General features: G+C 41.0%; 2 protein-coding genes across 2 annotated transcripts in view; both read left to right on the top strand.

Moving 5' to 3' along the window:
* The window catches only part of LOC128623000 (NACHT, LRR and PYD domains-containing protein 12-like), a 140970-nt gene that overhangs the window by 92315 nt on the left and 27010 nt on the right, over positions 1 to 21645 (top strand). The window lies entirely within an intron of this gene.
* The window catches only part of LOC128623007 (NACHT, LRR and PYD domains-containing protein 3-like), a 38760-nt gene that overhangs the window by 12995 nt on the left and 4120 nt on the right, over positions 1 to 21645 (top strand). The window contains exons 8-9 of the mRNA XM_053649841.1: positions 1810 to 1983; positions 15952 to 16125. Coding sequence (XP_053505816.1) covers positions 1810 to 1983; positions 15952 to 16125 — 348 coding nt within the window. The remainder of the gene's footprint in view (positions 1 to 1809; positions 1984 to 15951; positions 16126 to 21645) is intronic.

Here is a 21645-nt window from a genome sequence, read left to right as displayed (position 1 = left end):
CTGCAGCTTCGGCAATGGAGGCTTTGAACATAGCCCACTCAGGCTCAATGCCCCCAACCTCCACAGGGGTGCCAAAAAAACTCCGCCGGAGGTGTGAGTTGAAGATCTCACAGACAGGGGCCTCCTCCAGGCGTTCCCAGTTCACCCGCACTACCCGTTTGGGTTTTCCAGGTCTGTCCAGAGTCTTCCCCACCCCTTGACCCAACTCACCACCAAATAGTAATCAATTAACAGCTCTGCCCCTCTCTTCACCTGAGTGTCCAGAACATGCGGCTTCAGATCAGATGATACGATTACAAAATCGATCATCGATCTTCGGCATGGGGTGCTCTGGTACCACGTACACTTATGAGAAGGCTCTTATGTTCGAACATGGTATTCGTTATAGACAGTCCATGACTAGCACAGAAGTCCAGCAACAAACGCCCACTCGGGTTTAGATCAGGGAGGCCGTTCCTCCCAATCACGCCTCTCCAGGTATCTCCATCATTGCCCACGTGCGTGTTGAAGTCTCCCAGCAGAACTATGGAGTCTTCTACTGGTGCCCTATACAGGACTCCGTTCAGGGTCTCCAAGAAGGCCGAGTACTCTGAACTGGCGTTCGGTGCATATGCACAGACAACAGTCAGATTTCCCCCGCCTCAACCAGTAGGCGTAAGAAGGCGACCCTCTCGTCCTCCGGGGTAAACTCCAATGTAACGGCGCTCAACCGGGGACTTGAGTATCCCCACACCCGCCCGGCACCTCACACCCTGGTCAACTCCAGAGTAGAATAGAGTCCATCCCCTATCCAGGTGTACGGTTCCAGAACCGAGACAATACGTAGAGGTAAGCCCCACCAGATCTAACTGGTAGCTCTCCACCTCCAGCACAAGTTCCAGTTCCTTCCCCCATAGAGAGGTGACGTTCCATGTCCCCAGAGCCAGCCTCTGCTGCCCGAGTCTGGTCCGTCGAGGCCCCTGACCTTCACTGCCACCCGTGTAGCAGCGCACCCGACCCCCACGGTGGAGAGGCGGGTGCCACGTTTGCTTTTTCGGGCTTTGCCCGGCTGGGCTCCGTGGCAAACTCAGCCACCAGGGGCCCCGCGCTTCCTCCGGGCAGGGTAACTCCTCCTCTCTTTGCTTTCTTCATGAGGGTTTATTTGAACAATTCTTAGTCTGGCCCCTCCCCTGAGACCACTTTGCCTTGGGAGGCCCTACCAGAAGCACAAGGCTCCAGACAAACACAGCCCTCAGGTTTCATAGGGACACACAAACCTCTCCACCACTATAAGGTGATGGGTTCCCGGAGAAGAGCAGATCTACTGCTTTTTCAAATTAATTTTGTTGACTACATAACCTGCAGATTTTTTTCATTTACTGGAAATAAGAAGTCATCCTGTAGGATAGATTAAGTACTTGGGAATTTTTTTATTTCTGCAGGAGGTGTGCAGCATTCCTTCAGGAATGATTAAGTCCTGAGGGAGTTTTCTCTTGTGCAGCGAGTGTGCTGGAAATTCCTGCATGTTTCTATTGTACTGCTCCATCCTAAACCCTATAGGAAAATCCTGCACAGTTTGTCAGTGTGTCCTGCAGGATTTCATAATTCCAGGATAGCAGCGAACATCCTGCAGAAAAATGAAAATCCTGCAGGTTTTTTTAAGGGAGCCACTGAACAGTTGTAATGTTTTTGGTCAGTGTTAATTATACCTTGTGATTGGTCAAGAGAGGGCAGAAAGTCTAACATGGAAGAGACACATCATCATCATCATAGCAAGTAAACCAAGATAAAATCTGTTGATGAAGAATGTGTCATTGTGTCTCTCTACAGGTTGCGTGGTTGTGGTGTCTCAGATGAAGGCTGTGCTGCTCTGACTTCAGCTCTGAAATCAAACCCCTCACATCTGAGACAACTGGATCTGACCTCTAATAATGTAGGAGACTCAGGAGTGAAGAGTCTCTCTGCTGTACTGGAGGATCCTCTCTGTAACCTGGAGATACTGTGGTAAGATCAACTCTCTGATAGTCACATGACCTGCTCCTCAGTAAGACACATTCTCTAAGTGAGACTGATGCAGAAGTTTTAGGTTCATCATCAATGTCCTGAGGAGGAAGATTGTTTTTCACTGCACACTGAATATTTGTCACAGAGGGTCAGATGTACGTATGTGAGAAGCTGCAGCACAAAACGTGACTTGATGCAACTGCAGTGTGTCTGAAATTATTGTGAAATTTACTTAAACATTGTAATTAATCACACAAACTGCACCTGGAACACAAACTAAATTTACTGTGTGTGAGCTGCAAGGTTTAAAAGCATCAGTGAAATGGACATGATTTTAAACAGGAGGAACAAGAGAAGATTTTTTGCAGTTTTGTTTTTGGTTATAGTGGTGTGGAGGTGTGATCTCTGGAGGGTTGTACTAGGCTTTTTCACATGTCTCTGTTTCTCTCTCGGTGTGGTTTGTAGTGGTGCAGAAGGGGGTCAGGGGATCACTGTGACACAGGTTTCTGAGAGAGGGGGAAACCTCTACAAAAAGTGTTGTATCATTACAGTACTGTCTGGTACAGGTTAACTGTTAGGAAGTTGTGTCCTGAGTTTTTTTTGTTTGTTTGTTTTGTTTTTACAATATACAAAAACGGGAATTTGCCGTCCCTTACAGATGTTTAGTCACATCTTTAAATTGAGTATAGATACAGTGGGGGAAATAAGTATTGAATGCGTCAACATTTTCTTATTTCCAATAAGAATTAACTCATGAAATCCGAAAATATGAAGAAATCCAAACATTAAACTTCATAAATGAAGTTATGTATAATAAAGAGGAATGACACAGGAAAAAGTATTGAACACGCTACCTGTAACTGAAATTTATTTAATACTTAGTGGAGAAAACCTTTGTTTGTAATGACAGCTTCAAGATGCTTCCTGTATGAAGAAATTAATCAGCCGCAGTATACAGGTGTGATTTTGGCCCATTCTTCTCAACATATTGTCTTTAAATCTTGTTCAATGGATTCAAGTCAGGTGATTGACTGGGCTATTCTAGCACCTTGAATTTATTCTCTGACACCAATTGAGAGTTTCCTTTGCTGTATGGTTTGGATCGTTGTCCTGCTGGAAGGTCCACCCATGTCTAATCTTCATCATCCTGGTGGATGGCAGCAGATTCTTTTCAAGCATCTCCTGTTAAAGGGCTCCATTCATCGTTCTTCAATTATATGAAGTCTACCAGTACCATGCAATGAAAAACAGCCCCACACCATGATGCTTCCACCTCCAAACTTCACTGTTGGTATAGTGTTTTTAGGGTGATGTGCAGTGCCATTTATTCTCCCATCATGGTGTGTAGTATGACTGCCAAAAAGTTCAATTTTGCTCTTGTCTGATCAGACTACACTCTCTCAGTATTTCATAGGTTCGACCAAATGAGTTGTAGCAAACTTTAAACGAGCTTCGACATGCCTTTTCTTTAATTACGGAGTTTTGTGGGGTGAGCATGAGCAATGGAGTGCATTGCCTATTGTTGTCTCTGTGATGATGGTACCTGCTGCCTCCAAGTGTTTATGGAGCTCTTTCCGAGTGGTCCTTTGCTTGGGCTACTCTTCTGAATATTCTTCTGACTCCCTGGTCAGAAATCTTGCGAGGAGTTTCTGTGTGTGACCGGTTGATGATAGAGTGATGTTGTTCCACTTGCGGATAATGGCCCCAATGGTGCTTACTGGAGGATTCAGAAATTTTAAAATACGTCTGAATCCGATTCCATCAATATGTTTTGCAACAATAAGGTTGCAAAGGTCTTGGGAGCGCTCTTTGCTTTTAACCATCATGAGATGTTTCTTGTTTGACACCTTGGTAACGAAAATCCTCTTTATAAGACCATCAATTTACTAACCCAGCTGATATTAATTTGCACAGATAGGAGGTATACTTACTTACAGATTTCAGCTGGGTCCTTCCCTTGGAGAACTGCTTTTTCTTAGTGTTCAATACTTTTTTCCTGTGTCATTCCACTTTATTACACATTATTTATGGACTTTATTGTTGTGAATTCTTTATATTTCCCAATTTCTTGAATTAATACTGATGTCTGGTGAAAATTTCCTGGAAATATATTTACTGAAAAAAATATTGACCTGTTGAATACTTATTTCCCCCACTGTAGCTGAGTGACAGTGGCATCGGTGTGTTCAGTGTGAAAGAATGTATTAGTTGTGGTGTTTTTCCCATTAATTAGAGTGCAGTCTTTGAACAGTGTCTGGGTTTTCTTTTTGTGTTTTAGGTTTGTACTGCTATCTGCTTCATTTCAAACAATGTGTCAGTATTTTGAATAGTGCAGACAGTTTGACTGACTAGCCCCAGCAGACTTAGCAAGTTAAAGATAACTGTAAGTTAAAGATTTCCTTGTGTTGTCTTCTTTTCTTCTGTTCCTCTTTTCCTTTTCTGACTTCTTTTCCTTTGTTCCGCTTATATAACAAGCAGCAGAGCACATTAAATGTTGTTAAGCCTGAAAAATGGAATGTGTGGTCATTTAGAATTAAGAAACAATATTACGTATGGTTTACATAAAAATATATGTTTCTTGTGAACACTTACGATAAACCTAGTTTAGACAAGTTTCTCACTGCAAGAGTGAACGTGGTAATGTAACGTAGTATAGCTAACTACATTAATGTGTGCTTGGTATGTGTACTTGGGTAGTGCAGTGGTAACATGCAGGTTTAGTATGCCAGTGGTCGGGGTTTGAATCTTAGCTTAGTTTAATGCTTTTTAAATGAGCAGTTATTTTCACTGTAGAAAGTTGAATGAGTTCCATCTTCTCCTTTCTTTCCAATGAAAACTTCTGTTCTCAGATGAAAAGTTATTTAAAAACTGGTTTAAAGTGAACACAGAAATCCACACACTGAAAAAATATCTCATTGAATTTACTTAATTCAAATTCCTACATCGGGTCCACATGATTGAATTGAGCTATATTGTGCTGTACTGTGTGACTCGATCAAAATTAAACCTAACATTCAAACATTTTATGTATTCATTTAAACATGTGGCAACATTTATCAAATGTGTTACAGTAAGAGAATATTCACAAGGTGATTTACATATCCTGATTATCACAGACACTGAGGTGGGTAGTAACGCACTACATTTACTTCATTACATTTACTTTAGTAACTTTTTGAAAAAAAAATACTTTTAATAGTTAACTGGCCATACTTATACCCTTACTCAAGACCCTGCAGTGATCTGACACAACAACCATCATCATCATGTTTTTTAGCGTCCTGGAGAGGGGTAGAAGTGAGCATGTCGGAGCGCGCGCACACGCGCACACACGCACACACACACACACACACACATATGCAGAGTTCTCCATGTAGTCTGAAATTCAGGATTTTCCCGTGATTTTAATCAGATCCAAAAGTAACTAGTAACTTTCTACTTGAGTCATCTTCTCATCGTATACTCTAATACTTATTACACTTATTACACTCAAGTAATTATTATTATTATTATTATTACTTTAACTTTCCATCTTCGCGTCTTTATCCCCACTGAGCAGTTGCTCTATGAGGGTTCAGCTCTACCTGACCTACATGTTGGAGGTGTGAAATGGAATGTGTGAAAATGTCTTGGCCAAAACAATAGCAGGAATTATCCACACCCAACCACAAGCACAATTGCAAATGGGCCATAACCCTAGTCCCACACAAATCCAAAGTGTGAAGGCCATTCCACTGAACTACACAAAAGATATTTCAAATGAAACTGCATGAAAAGTATACAGAAACAAGAAACTGACAGAAAATCCAGAGACTCTATTTGCAGACATCCATAAGGATGGCTCCATCACCAACGTGATTTTTCACATGAATAAACCCCATGCATGGCACAGGGCCATAATTTCAAACATTCCCTGTGCTGAAAGAAAAGGCATCTGTGGGGGTTTCCAAGTAAACATAAAATATGAGGAAGATACAACTGTCAGCATCAACATATAAAAGTTGTGTAAAATGTCAACAAAAACAGAATGCAAATCTCATAAATCCTTAATTAATTCACAATAGAATGTAGAAAACATATCAGATGTTAAACTGAGGAAATGTACAATTTTAAGTGAAAAAATAAGGTAAGTTTGAATTTGATGGCAGCAACACGTCTCAAAAAAGATTGGTCCATATTTCCTTAAGATATTGTTTTTATACCCAGAATTTATACCATATTATGGACAGTGCTGGAAGGGGAACTGGTACAGCTCAGAGAAATGTCCTTCTCTCTATACAAGGGGTACACAATTAGAATTCAAAGAGGTCCAGTGTCAAACATTTTCTCCCCCTAAAGGTCCAAACCATTAAAAGATCTAACATGCACTATGATTTGGGGGCATATGTCATTCTTGTATATGTATAGCTCATAAACAAAGTACTACATTTCAACAATATTTATTGCACATTTTCAATGCAGACACATTAAAATGAGGTAAAATAAATATGCAGCCTAATAATAAATAAATGTAAGCCTATCACAAATGTTCTCATTTCAAGCAAAACAAGTTTTGCGGGAAGAATAAAGGCAAAGAAAAAAATAATGGATGGCCACTTAGGGCTTCAGTAAGATTGGGTTCAGCAACAAAGAAATTCTTTGTGTTTTTGAAGAGGATGAATCCTGCAACTTTTTCGCCAGTTACTTATTGATGCGTGGATCATCCCTTCCACCAAGTACTATCACCTCAAAGCAGTGCTTCTCTTTCAGTAAACTGTTTTTGCCTCCATTGCTGTGTCGTAGACTGCAACTACGTACAAATAACTTGACCTGGATAGAATTTATGACTCTCCAAGTTTTATGCTTCTGCTCTTCCCCTTCAATTTCATGAGCCAAAAGATAAGATTACTTAAAGATGATAATTGCTTATTAATCGCCCAGTACAGTTGCATGTGAATCCAAAGCTATTCAAGCTACAGTAAGTGAGCATATGCATTTTACTCCCTAGCTTGCCCAATGAAACAAACGGAATTCCTTTTCTAAAAAAGATTTTAAAAAGGTTTTAAAAATTTTGTGGTACTTTCACTAACTTAAAAAATTCTTGGTCACTATTGTAACTGGTGGGACAGTGAAATAGGTCAGTAATAAATGATCAGTTACTCAATAAGAGCCATTATAAAATGTTATATATTAAATTTAAAAATGTATATAGTTGTCTTGAATGTCTCTGCAGCTCATCAAAAAATGTAAATGGAGTGTCCATCAACTGAAAGCACTGTGTTTTTGTATTTAGTTAATTTTGTTTCTGAATAAATAAACATTATGACATCTAATCACAAGTCTGTTTTGATTTGATGGTCGGAAGCTGTACTAAATAACTTTATATTTGCAATTTATTGGATCCCTAAAATAAAAAGACAGCTAAATAGTGAAAAAAGTAAATAGTGAGCTAAATAGCTAAATAGTGAAAACATGATAATTGTTGGAATTATACGAATGAATGATAATAACTTGCTAATAGTCCTTACCCTGAATCTTTCTAATTGGCATGGGCCAGTGGGGGAAAAAAAAATACTCATTTAAAAAACAGCCAGTTGAGCTGAGGCTTGACCCTGGTTGCTGGTATAGCAAGCCTGCATGTTACCACTGCAGTATCTTAGCACACATACCCTACCACGTTATTTTATATACTATAGTTATTGTACCTGTACTACAAAACTCGATCATGCTCACTTTAAATTTTACAAAATCTTGTAATTAGAAACTTATTTAAATGAGGTTTATCATAAGTTTTGATGAGAAACGTAATATTTTTATGTGAACCATTCGACCACACACTCCATTTTTATTGTGCTGTGTTCAGCTACAGTGTGGTGTTCCATGCACCACCTGGTGGTTATTGTGTGAAGCAAAACAAATGAATTTAAATTCTTAGAACCTTACCTGCAGTATCCAGCGTGATCCAGGGCTCTGCAGTAACAATTTCTTTTAGGAGCACTTGTGCACCTAATTACAAAAATTTAGGAGCACAGTCAAAAATTTTGAAGCATGGTTGAAGTTTAGATTGTTTTTTTTATTTATTTATGTTTTTTCGAAATGGTAACATTAATGTGCCACAATATTTATTTACAAACTGTATGCAAAAAAACAACAACCGTTAACCTGTTCCACCTCGTAAACAAATACAATAAACCTCAATGTTCAGTCTTTGAAGTCTGCTACTCTTAAATATATTTAAAACTACACTATTATTTCCACTGTCATGGTTCTGGGCTGGAGCCAGTTCTTGAACCGCTCTGCGTATATTGTGTATATATCTGAATAATCTCATAGGATGTGATTGGGTGAGTTCATTTATCCGCCAGATGCAAAGCACTTTAGTTTAATGGTGTTCATTAGGGATGCACCGATCAGGATTTTTACAACCAAAACCGATCCAGATACCAATGTTTTTTTTTTTGTTTAAGCTTTAATCAGGAGGTCTATCATAAACAGTAAATGTAAGCTCTCTGCTCATGGTCACTGTTAACTGAGTGAAAATAATAGCAATAAGAAATACTGTTGGAAAATTGATAAATAAACAGCATAGAATATTTATTTTAAAATATCTTAAACAATAAAAAAGTCCTAATTAAAATGTAGACTAACAAAAAAATTATCCATATTAAGAAAAAGGCTAATAGCCTTCTAAGGAAATGTCAAAATGATATTAAATGCAACCCATAGTAAGTACACATCATTTTATGATGTTTTTAAAAACAACATTTTATTTATATTTTATGAAGCTATTATTATATCTATTTTATTATATTAAATGATTTATTTATAACTAAGCACATTTTCTGTCTCTACATTTAAGTAGTTTTATTTTTGTGTGTTTATCAGTTTTAGATGGGTTCCCCCAGTACAGTGTCTGCTGATAATATTGTGTTTTGGTCGAATAAATCAAAACATGGAAAGTGGATTTCACATTTCTAGTGATATCTGGCAACCCTGAGTTTAAATGAAGTGAACAGAGTTGTGTATTATAGTTCGTGAAGAGAGAGCAGCAGCGTACTGTATGTTTACAGACTGAACAGTTGCGACTCTTGATTATGATTGGTGAGGAATTATTTAATAAAGAGGTTTGAATTAAACCCACCTTGTAGCATTAACATTATTATTAATTTACTTAGTTCAGCTCTTAATTGCTCAAGGACAAAGTATTTGTTCTGGGGACTAGAACGAGGAATTTGCTTTCTACTTTTTTTTCCCAATAAAGTTTTATTGAGAAGAAAAACAAACATATATATATATAAACACACACATACAGTATCTCACAAAAGTAAGTACACCCCTCACATTTTTGTAAATATTTGATTATATCTTTTCATGTGACAACACTGAAGAAATGACACTTTGCTACAATGTAAAGTAGTGAGTGTACAGCTTGTGTAACAGTGTAAATTTGCTGTCCCCTCAAAATAACTCAACACACAGCCATTAATGTCTAAACCACTGGCAACAAAAGTGAGTACACCCCTAAGTGAAAATGTTCAAATTGGGCCCAGTTAGCCATTTTCCCTCCCCGGTATCATGTGACTTGTTAGTGTTATAAGGTCTCAGGTGTGAATGGGGAGCAGGTGTGTTAAATTTGGTGTCATCGCTCTCACACTCCCTTATACCGGTTACTGGAAGTTCAACATGGCACCTCATGGCAAAGAACTCTCTGATGATCTGAAAAAAAAGAATTGTTGTTCTACATAAAGATGGCCTAGGCTATAAGAAGATTGCCAAGACCCTGACACTGAGCTGCAGCACGGTTGCCAAGACCATACAGCGGTTTAACAGGACAGGTTCCACTCAGAACAGGCCTCACCATGGTCGACCAAAAAAGTTGCGTGCATGTGCTCAGCATCATATCCAGAGATTGTCTTTGGGAAATAGACGTCTGAGTGCTGCCAGCATTGCTGCAGAGGTTGAAGGGGTGGGGGGTCAGCCTGTCAGTGCTCAGACCATACACCGCACACTGCATCAAATTGGTCTGCATGGCTGTCATCCCAGAAGGAAGCCTCTTCTAAAGATGATGCACAAGAAAGCCCACAAACAGTTTGCTGGAGACAAACAGACTAAGGACATGCATTACTGGAACCATGTCCTGTGGTCTGATGAGACCAAGATAAACTTATTTGTTCAGATGGTGTCAAACGTGTGTGACAGCAACCAGGTGAGGAGTACAAAGACAAGTGTGTCTTGCCTACAGTCAAGCATGGTGGTGGGAGTGTCATGGTCTGGGGCTGCATGAGTGCTGCTGGCACTGGGGAGATACAGTTCATTGAGGGAACCATGAATGTCAACATGTACTTTGGAATGCCTTCGGAGACTGGGCCGCAGAGCAATATTCCAATATGATAACGACCCCAAACGCACCTCCAAGACGACCACTGCCTTGTTAAAGAAGCTGAGGGTGAAGGTGACTGGCCAAGCATGTCTCCAGACCTAAACCCTATAGAGCATCTGTAGGGCATCCTCAAACAGAAGGTGGAGGAGCACAAGGTCTCTAACATCCACCAGCTCCGTTGTGTCATCATGGAGGAGTGGAAGAGGACTCCAGTGGCAACCTCTGAAGCTCTGGTGAACTCCATGCCCAAGAAGGTTAAGGCAGTGCTGGAAAATAATGGTGGCCACACAAAATATTGACACTTTGGGCCCAATTTAGACATTTTCACTTAGGGGTGTACTCACTTTTGTTTCCAGTGGTTTAGACATTAATGGATCTGTGTTGAGTTACTTTGAGGGGACAGCAAATTTATACTGTTATACAAGCTGTACACTCACTACTTTCCATTGTAGCAAGGTGTCATTTCTTCAGTATTGTCACATGCAAAGTTATAATCAAATATTTACAAAAATTTGAGGGGTGTACTTACTTTTGTGAGATACTGTACGTAACCATCGTTCTATTTAATTTCTACTGACCACCAGAGGCGGCGCTTTCAGCACCTGGATGACTAATATCAAGAAGTTCACGAGGAAGTTCTACGAGCCCCTTAACAATGGCTGTGAAGCCGGGGAAAAAATGGTTATAGCCACCGGCTTGTGAGAGATCACAATCACCCTATAAAATCTTGCAAATGTGCAGGTAGATGCCCATGACGCAGTTGCATAAAATATCTGAAAGAGGGACCCCTTGTAGGGCTGCCCATGAAGTACACACACTCCTGGTTGGGTGACCTCGAACCTGAGGAGGGATCCGGAGGCCCCTGCCCTTATAGGCATAAATGATAGCCTCTACAATCCATTTTGACAGACGCTGCTTGGACAAAGCATGACCTCGCCTATGCCCCGTATGGCAGACAAACAGTGAATCAGACTGCTGGAATTCAGCAGTCATTTGGGTATAACACTTTAGTGCTCACACTGGGCACAACAGACTCGCACTTGACCCCTGCTCATCCTCCTGAGTTGGGGGCTCAAAAGCTGACAGACTGAGGGGCTGGTTCGTATAAGATGAAGAAAAGGTCTTTGGGAGGAAAAAAAAGAAGGGTTCGGCCATAAAATTACCCCTGTTTTCCCAGAACTCCAGTGTAGGTACTCTCGGCTTACTGATAAGGCGTGCAACTCACCTACTCATTTAGCCGATGCCATGGCTAAGAGGAAAGCTGTTTTCATAGACAGCCATCTCAATTCTGACCTCTCTAGAGGTTCAAATGGAGGCTGACACAGTGCCTCTAATACGAGAGGCAAGTCCCAAGAGGATACTTGGTTTCGTTGAGGAGGTCTCAGACGTTGACCACCTTTAAGGAAGCGGGTCACAAGGGTGTGGGACCCAATCATCACGCCATCTACTCTATTATGCATGGCTGAGATGGCAGCTATGTATACCTTGATGGTCGAGGCTGCAAGGCCTCCATCAAGACTTGACTGGAGAAAGCTGAGGATTACCGGTATGGGACAGTGTGGTAGTTCCTGATTTTGTGCCTGGCACCACTCAGAAAAGAGCTTCCATCTGTTAGTGTACAATACATTGGTGGGAGGTGCACAGGAGTTGTGGATGGTCTGAACAACTGTTGGATCACACAGCCTTAGTAATGGCTCTGGCCTTTCAGAGGCCAGATCCAAAGTTGCAGCCGGGATGGGTTCAGGTGCCAGATTCGACCCTCAAGCTGTGAGAGGAGATACCTCCTCACAGGGATGGACCAAGGCTCCCTGTACAGTAATCTGTGTAATATTGGAAACCACACCCTCCCTGGCCATTTGGGGGCTACTAGTAGCACCTTGTGATTGCTCCTGAGAATCCTGTCTAGGGAGGGCAGTATCAGCAGTAGTGGAGGGAAAGCATATAGCAGTTGATTTGGCCACACATGGGCCAGCACCTCTTGGCCCAAGGGGCTTGTTGATTCCCCAAGTGAAAACCAAGGGGGACAGTGTGTCCTTGGCAGTGAGGTGAGAAGGTCCACCTCCATCCTGCCATGTCTGTGCCAGATCGCTTGCACTACTTCAGGGTGCAGCTTCCATTCGCCAGGGTGGAGGCTGTGCCAGTCTAAGGGAACCCCTGGGTAAAATATGCTCTTCTGAGGAGAAGAGCATATTATACATGGGCGTAGGCACCCTAGTCCACTGGCAGTGATTCTGACCAGCTTGTGTCTGTGTTGATTGGGATGCAAGCCGAGGTCATTCAGCCAGATCTGGAGAGGCCGTAATGACAGAAGGCCAAAAGGGACCCCCGAAGAGGCTACTGTGAGAATACCTAGCAGTCTCAGAAATGCTTTGAGGACCAGAGCCCTGCCTCTTCTGAAGTGACTGATGAGCTGGAGGATGTTGTTGACTCGCCGTTGAGAGGGGGTAGCCATCATCAACTGGGAGTTCAACTAGATGCCAATAAACAGTCTTCGCTGACTGGGCATCAGAGAGCTTCTTCCATAATTCACTGTAAGCCCTAGCTTGGTAACATGGGAGTCCAGCAATGCTGATTCTTTGAGGGCATCTACCCTTGCCTGGGAACAAATCAACCAGTCATCCCGGTACAGGAAAATTCGAATACCCTGGCCAGTAATGTAGACAGTGCCACTGCTACACACCTGGTGAAGACCCCTGGTGCCAGTGAAATCTTGAATGGGAGCACACAAAACTGGTAAGCCCTTCCCTCGAGGGCAAAACAGAGGAATTGCCTGTGCTGGGGCACGATTGGAGCGTGAAAATATGCGTCTTTCAGGTCGATGGTTGTAAACCAAGCGTTTTGCTTGATGCCATGCAGCACGTCCACTGTACATAGCATGTGGAACTTGAAACCCTTGAGGTGTGTGTTTAGAGATCTTAAATCCAGAATGGGGAGGAATCCGCTGTCTTTCTTTGCAATGATAAAATAAGTGGAATCAAATCCACTGTTCCATAAAGCTTTGTCTAATTGCTCAATGGCACCCTTCTTCAGGAGTGCCTGGACCTCCTGGCATAGGGCCAGAGCCTTGTTTGGGTCCTTGACTAAGGTCGTTTTGACCTCCTGGCACCTCAGCGGTCGGCGTCTGAATTGAATGTTGTAGCCTTGTGACAGGGTTGATGCAACCCAGGGGTCTGATGTAAGAGCTTCCCAGCATCTGAGCTATTGGCTGGTGAAGCACCCAACCGCGGGAGTGGTACAGTCCTTGTTTACCCCTTCGCACCTTATAATTTCTGGAAGGGCGATGGCCCGAAGGCTGGCCTCGCTGTGCCAAGCAAGGGGGCTGGGTGGGGGTTGGCTGATAACACCCAGAAAGGTTTCGTGCTCTCGGCTGGGTAATCAGCTGTGGTATGTACTGAGCCGTATTTGTTGGCCTAGAAGGTCTCTGTCTAGCGGGATGTTCACGACGCAGACTAGCAAACTGTTATCTGGCCTGTGTAACCTGTAGGCTGCGCTCCAGGGCTTGCTGTGCAGCCCGGCTGAACAGTTCCCCAGGAATAACCGGGAGAGAGCAGAGGGCGCTCCTGCAGGGCTCCAAAAGTGGAGACTGGGCCAGCCATATTTGGCGTCAGGCGTGTGCCCGGACACACGATAATGGATAATGTATATCTTGTACGTGATATGACTGAACTGTGTAAATAAAATCAATCTTACAATCTGGGTATTTTTTTATCCATGGATCAAGAAAAAACCTTTGATAGAGTATATCTTGCATATCTTTTAAACACACTAGATGCCATTGGGCTAGGAACAAGGTTTTTGTAAATTATAGATTAAACTTCTATATTCTAAGGCAAGCATTATGCTCAAGGTTGGGGGAAGACTTATGCTGACGATGTAATGGTCTTCACTACAAAGCAGGAAGACGTTCAAGCTTTTACTCATAGTCTAGCTGTTTACCAAGGGGCATCCTCTATACGAGTGAACTGGAGTAAGTGCAAAAGTTTTACTGCAGGACAGTGGCAATAGAAAGAACTTCCAAAACTGACAAACTTATAGTGGAAAAAATACTTGGCCGTCCTGTTGGGAGAAGAAGAATACCTGCAAAAAAAACCTGGGAGGGAATGGTGGAGAAGGTATCTGCTAGGTTGTCTAAGTGCACTTGGGTCCTGCCCCAGCTGTCCTACAGGGGGAGGGTGCTGGTCACCAACAATCTGATCACCATCATGCTGTGGCACAAGTTCACAGCCCTTAAGCCACCAGAGACATTAGTCATTGAGAAAGATCCAGAGGAGGATAGTGGACTTTTTTTGGAATGGACAACACTGGACAGAAGCCCCTGTCTTATACCTGCCAGTACAGGAGGGATGTCAGGGCCTGATTGACCTGTCCAGTTGAATAAGGGCTTTTCGTCTGCAGACAGCAGAGACTGCTCTACAGCATAATACTGACATGGACTACTCCAGTGTGTCTACTCTTACATAAAGTAGAGAACATGGCATACGACAGATACTTGTTTATCCTGTACATAAACGAGGTCGATGTATCAAGGACAACTGTGTTTTATCAGTGAGTCCTAAGAGCATGGTCTTCTCTTTTAAAGGCAAACAGGACAGGCAAACAACCATACTACTGTGTAAACAAGAGCCCTTATTTAACAATCCACTGATACCAGCTGTAATCCTTACATCGAGGAGTGTTCGCCAGTGCCTTCACAAAGCACAAATAACCAAGCTTGGAGGCTTGAGAGCCGTCAAAGCCTGGAAGTCTCACGGCACTGATTGAGGAGACAGGAATCCAGTCCCATTTGCTCCCATTTGATGCTGAGAGAAGTGATCCTAGCACTGCCTCCAGAGTTTAAGGAGGCTATAGAGCAGGGATCTGTAGGAGACTGGCAATGCTTCCCCTCCCTCTCCATTTCTGCAGCGGTTGAACAGCAGGAGGAACCCTACTCTATTTTAGCACACCACAGCTGACCAAAAAGGCCTTGTATGCAGTCATTGTGAAAGTCACCCATCAAAACTCTCTGGCTGGTGTGAAGGAGTTGAGGTGGTCAGACCTGCTGGTACCAGGCTCTCCTCCACAGGGCTATTGGAGGTCACTGTACAAGTCCCCTATAGAGAAGCTTACATCTGATCTACATTGTAGGGTTGTGCATGGGGCCGTGGCCACAAACAGACACATGGCGCATATCCACTCCACTATAGCTACAACATGTCCAATTTGTGATATAGAGGAAATGCTATACCACCTTTTTAAAGATGTGACAGACTAATAGCAATGTTTAATAGACTCGGGAATTTGGATAGGGAAGTTGGGTCAAATACCTGTTCATTTTTGGTCCTAAATATTTAGTTGCACAGAAAGAAAAGATCTGCATGCTTAATTTTATAATAGGCCAGGCCACTGTAGCTACCTGGCTCACAACAGATGAGAGAAACTAAATATAGTGCACAGTATGATAATTTTAATTACATTGCTAATTAGAATAAACAGGTGATATTAAATCCTCATTTCATTCTGAATAATAAAATAATTTTACAAACACATCATCTTTAAAGTAAGTCTTAAACCAAGATAAAAATCTGTTGATGAAGAGTGTTTCATCAGTGTTTCATTGTGTTTCTCTACAGGTTGTATAAATGTGGTGTCTCAGATGAAGGCTGTGCTGCTCTGACTTCAGCTCTGAGATCAAACCCCTCACACCTGAGACAACTGGATCTGTCCTATAATAAACTAGGAGACTCAGGAGTGAAGTGTCTCTCTGCTGTACTGGAGAATCCTCACTGTAAACTGGAGAAATTGGGGTAAGATCATGGGGTAAGAGTTGCATGACCTGCTCCTCAGTAAGACACATTGTAATAGTGAGACGGAAGCAGTTTTAGGTTCATCATCCCTCTTCTGAGGAGGAAGATTGTTCCATTTCATTGCACACTGATGATTTGTCACAGAGTCTTTGGGTCAGATGTATGTATGTGAGAAGCTGCAGCACAAAACATGACTTGATGTGACTACAATGTGTCTGAAATTACTACGAAATTTACTAAAATATTGTAACTAATCGCCCAAACAGCACCTGGGACGCAAACGAAATGCCCTGTGTGTGAGCTGGAGGGTTTAAAAGCAGCAGTGACATGGAAATGATCTAAAAAAAAATAAAAAAAAAAGAATTTGAAAACTAAAATTAAAAGTTAATGCCATGTTGGGAGTAGGACACGAAGTTGGAGGCTCCTGCTGATTTCGATTAAAATTGTAATTAATTAGCACTTTTCGGTCATACAATAGATTTTGACTTATTCTACTCCGTTTCCTTGTTTGCACATTTAACTTTGCGGTACGTTAAAATGTCTGGAAAGAACATGAAAACCCGTGGTAGCATTCAGACACGACTGAGGCCAAGTGTGCGCGCCGCGAGCGAGTCCCCTTCTTCCTCTGAATCCGCGTCGCCGAGTGGTGCCTTTGATTTCGCCGCCCTCAAGCTTGAGCTGCTGGCTTTACTGAGGAAGGACATCGCCGATATTTTTGAAAAGGAGCTCCAGGAGACTTTCAGGGTTGCACTGTCTGCTGTTCAGCTTGACCTGCAGGCAGTGAAAACACAGCTGGCTAGTGATAAAGTAGCTACCGAGGCTACCATGTCAACACTGAAAGTACTGTTGTGGAAACGGAGCACGCTCTCTCCAGTTGCACCGTTGACATAGCTCAAATGAAGACTACTATCAAATCTTCACTGCGACCGTCTGACTCAATTAGAGAATAAATGTGAGGATTTGGAGTCGAGGTCACGACGCAATAATCTTAGGATAGTGGGAGTTCCAGAGGGCGCTGACACATGTACAACTGCTGCTGTAGCGGCCTTGTTAAAGGAGGCGTTTGGTCTGGAGAAGGAGCCGGTTTTGGACCAGTCCCACCGGACACTTCAGCCAAAGCCCAAGCCTGGTGAACGACCATGAGCTATTGTGTGCAGATTCCACTATCATAGTGACTGTGTTGACATTTTACACCATGCGAGAGAGCTCCAGCGGATTAAAATGAGGGATTTCACTATGTCCGTTTTCCCTAACTACACAGCCAAGATAGCCCGGGCCCGGGCAGCCTGTTAATGAGGTTCGGCATCAACTCCGAGGTATTGAGGGCGCTCGCTATGGAATACTTCACCTAGCTCAGCTTCGCATTACATATAACGGTGTTCAGAAGGACTTAATTTCAGTGGAGGAAGCAGGAGACTATGTTAAACTCTTGATATCGGGGTGAACTGCATCACCTACACAGCGGCGTCTTTTTGGCTCTATTTTTATTTTTTGCACTCAGCCTTCCAGCTCTACAGTATTTGGATTTTTATTGAAGATATTGTCGTTGCATTACTTCGCCTAGATTTTGTGGACTCACTCCTCTTAAATCTACTTCTGTAAAGTGGTTCTCTGTTTTGAGGCTCTGACTGGGTTAGAGTTTCTGTTTATTTAATTGTATTAGTGTTTTTTTCCTCGGCTTTACGTGCTACACAGTTATGTTATTTGTTAAAAGTCTTTCAAATTTAAGGACATTATATTTGTTATTGTGCACAGACTGTTGATCAGACTTGAAGTCAGTAGGGGCTTTTTCTCTTACTGGAACTTTTTGTCTTGGTAATTTTTTTGGTTAGTTCAACTTACTCTCCGAGTTGTTTTCACATTGTGGACAACTTTGGTTATTGTGGAAAACACTGCTGTCTCATTTTTTTTTAATGGAGACTTTGGGAGTGTGTGTGTTTGGGGGATTGTGAGAGTAAACAAAACATGCCAATGCTTTGAAGGATGTGAACTGGAACAGAGTAATGATAGTCAATTACGAATCTGTTTTTAGAGGATTTAAACCTAACATGGTAAACAAATTATATTATAGAATTCAGGCAATTTTACTGGGGTTATCTCATACAGTGTGGCAAGTAAAAATCTGGAAAGACCTTTGTAATATCACAGTCTAAAACTGGATATAGAAGCAAATCAGTAAATGAATCACATGTACATGAATCACATGTAAATGTATCACATAAAAATGAATAAATAAATTAAAATGAAAAAAAAAAGTTAATGCCATACTGATGACATTAAATAAAAACAATAGATTTTTAACTTTAAAAAATGAAAACAACAAAAGAAGCACAGCAACAATGACATTAGCAGTATTAAAACCAGGTAGTTTTCCTCAATAGTTCTTTCACTAAGATCCTCAAATGGTCTCGTATTATTCCACATTTTGTCATAAATAAAGAATGTCTATGAGTAAAATAAGTACACCCCTACGTTTATCACACATTCAAATACATAAAATTTTAATCAGGTTTTCAAGATTGCGTGCCAGTGATTAGAATCTGTTTAGGGAGTGCAGGTGGAACCTGTTTTATTTATACCCTCATATCTCATATATAGTGTCTGGTGTTCCCATTGTTATTGAGGTGTGTGGTGACATCATGCCAACATGTAAAGAGTTCTGTAAGGCTTTCAGATAAAAGGTTGTGAATGCTTATGAGTCTGGCAAGGAATCTAAAAAGATCTCCAAATTATTTGAAATACATAATTGTAAGGAAAATCAATTACAAATGCTGCAGATTTTAAATGACTACCAATTTGTCCAGGACTGGCCGTCCAAGCAAATTCAGCCCGAGAGCAGCCCATGTTATGTAAAAAGAATTCACCAAGAATCCCAAAATTCATCACAAGATCTGCTAATAAGTCTTGCAACTGTTGGTGTCAAAGTGCATGCTTTTACAATCAGAAAGAGATTGCACAAATTTGACCTTCATGGGAAGCATGCCTGGAAAAAGTCTTTACTGTATAAAAAGAACATTAGAGCAAGACTACAGTTTGCTAATGAGCATATAGGCAAAGACCAGGCCTTTGGGAATAATGTGCTCTGTACAGACGAATCAAAGATAGTTTTGTGGCCATAGTGACAGCAGACATGTTTGGCACAGAACAAAGACAGCTTTTCAGGAGTTGTCAAAATGTTATGGTTTGGGGTTGCTTCGCTGCCTCAGGGACTGGACAGCTTCCATTCATTGATTCAACTATGAATTCTGTATCATATCAAAGAGTGCTTGGATATAATATAAAGCCATTGTCCAAAAGATGAAGTTGAACCGAAAGTGGACATTTCAACAGGATAATGATCCTAAGCACACTAGCAAATCCACCAAGGAATGGCTCAAAAAGAAGAAATGGAGGGTTATGGAATGGCCTAGTCAAAGCCCGGATTTGAACCCCATTGAAATGTTGTGAGGGGATTTGAAACGAGCAGAACATTCAAGAAAACCCTCAAACATGAAAGAATATTTCATGGAAGAGTGGTCAAAAATTCCAGCAAGCTGATGTCAGAGACTGGTGGACAATTATGCAAAACGCCTTCAAGAATTTATTTTTGCTAAAGCAATAGTAGCTTCTGAGCCAAGGGTGTACTTACTTCTCCCACAAAATCATATCACGTCTATTGATATTGCTGTTGGATGAATGATTGAAAAAGCTATTTTTCATTGTGGTTTTGTTCAAGTATATCAACTTTATTAATAGGCACTGTTTCAAAGATGAACAAATGTTTGCTTGTCCAAATATGTCAGAAAGCAAACAATTTCCATGCGGGTTACTTAGTTTTTCACATGATTGTATAGCTAAAAAAATCAGGCCTCGCTGGTGAGTTAAAAGTAGCTCAGTTCCTCATTAAAACCCGGGACCTGGCAACTGCTCCCAACACCACACATGGTGCTAATTTACAACCTGGTTTTGAGAGGACAAAATCATGTGTAAAACTGATGACTGATAATCTCACAGTCTTTATTAAATTGAGAAGAATGTGTAAAAGTTACACTTCCAGTGTTTCTACACTTTTTGGGTGATTCTTCCTCAAATGCACATAAAAATCTCTCCATGGGTCATTCTTCTGTAGAAGTTTTTATTGTAAATTTCACATCCTAATCCCAAAGAACCTGATGAACGCAATTTATAGATATTTTTACTCTCTGTCAGTTTAATAATTCAGGAATATTTTATTTAACAATAAATTATCAGCAAGTAATCTGGTTTAGAGAACACGAGTGTTAATTCTCTTTAAAATGAATGCTTTGCTCTTTACATTATATCTTTTAATTCATGATAGAGAGTGCTTTTCACCATGATTCAGACTTTTACTTCATTCTGTAATAATATAAATAATATAAATATATACAGAACATATTACAGAAACTATATATAACACTCAGTATTGATCATTCTTAATTACATTGTTAAATAGAATAAACAGGTGATATTAAATAGTCATATTATTCTGAATTATAAAATCATTTTAAAAACACTTCATCTTAGGGCTGCATGATTATGGTCAAAATGATAATCACAATCATTTTGATCAATATTGAGATCACAATTATTTGTTGATTTTAGGCAAAATATTTTTATTGCACTTTCATATTTAAATAAACCTCTGCTTTCACCTCCATGTTCTGCTACATTCCTGCTAATGTACAAATCTTTGCATCAAATTAGACTGGTCCTTAAAGTGCATCATCTCGTAGAAGCAAAATATAAATACAGTTATATCCAAAATATAGGATAAGTAAAAATAAAAATACCATCAACCAAATGAAAATATGTAATCAAATATAACAATATGCAACCAATTGAAAACAATTCAGGCATATGCAGAAAATGCAATAACAGTGTTTACAGGAGGAGAGACACAGCCAAATCACCCAATAGAGCGGTACAGGGATGACGTCATTTTGTACCGCGCCCGGAAGTTATCATCACACCGGTTCCCTCGACAAAAACCCAATAGGATTTTCACATAGGCCTTTGGATTATTGCAAAAAATAATCTCTGTGATCAACAAAAGTTTACAATACTAACATGTTTTGTCAACCAAAATAATTTTCTCAAATGAACACAACTTTTATGAAGTTTGAAACCTAAATACAATCACCAGAAATAAACAGCTAACCGTACGCTATAAACAAACTACAACACGGTCGCTCGACTTCAACATCACCAAGCTTCCGACAACTTTTCCAAACTTTATTTAAAACATTTTCCATAATACGGATTTACTCTGTGGATGAATCTTCAGCCATGTTTTTTGGGGGGAATTGTGCACAGCATATCTGAACCAGTTTATCTGCAAAGACTTTTCTTGTTTGGCGGGATGACATTTAATGTCCCGACAACCTCTGTAGTCCCATTTATCAGCTCGTTAGTCTTGATTTCCCCTCGTGCTCTGAAACCTGAAGCAAGGCTGGCAGCGCGAGCGCTAAAATGCTAACTCATTTCCGGGTTTTGGCGTTACAAAATGACGTCATCCCTGCG

Source organism: Ictalurus furcatus, chromosome 19 (assembly GCF_023375685.1).
Source record: "Ictalurus furcatus strain D&B chromosome 19, Billie_1.0, whole genome shotgun sequence".
Classification (NCBI taxonomy): Eukaryota; Metazoa; Chordata; class Actinopteri; order Siluriformes; family Ictaluridae; genus Ictalurus; species Ictalurus furcatus.
The sequence above is the reverse complement of the archived record's forward strand: the minus strand, read 5'-3'. Positions and strand labels throughout refer to the sequence as shown.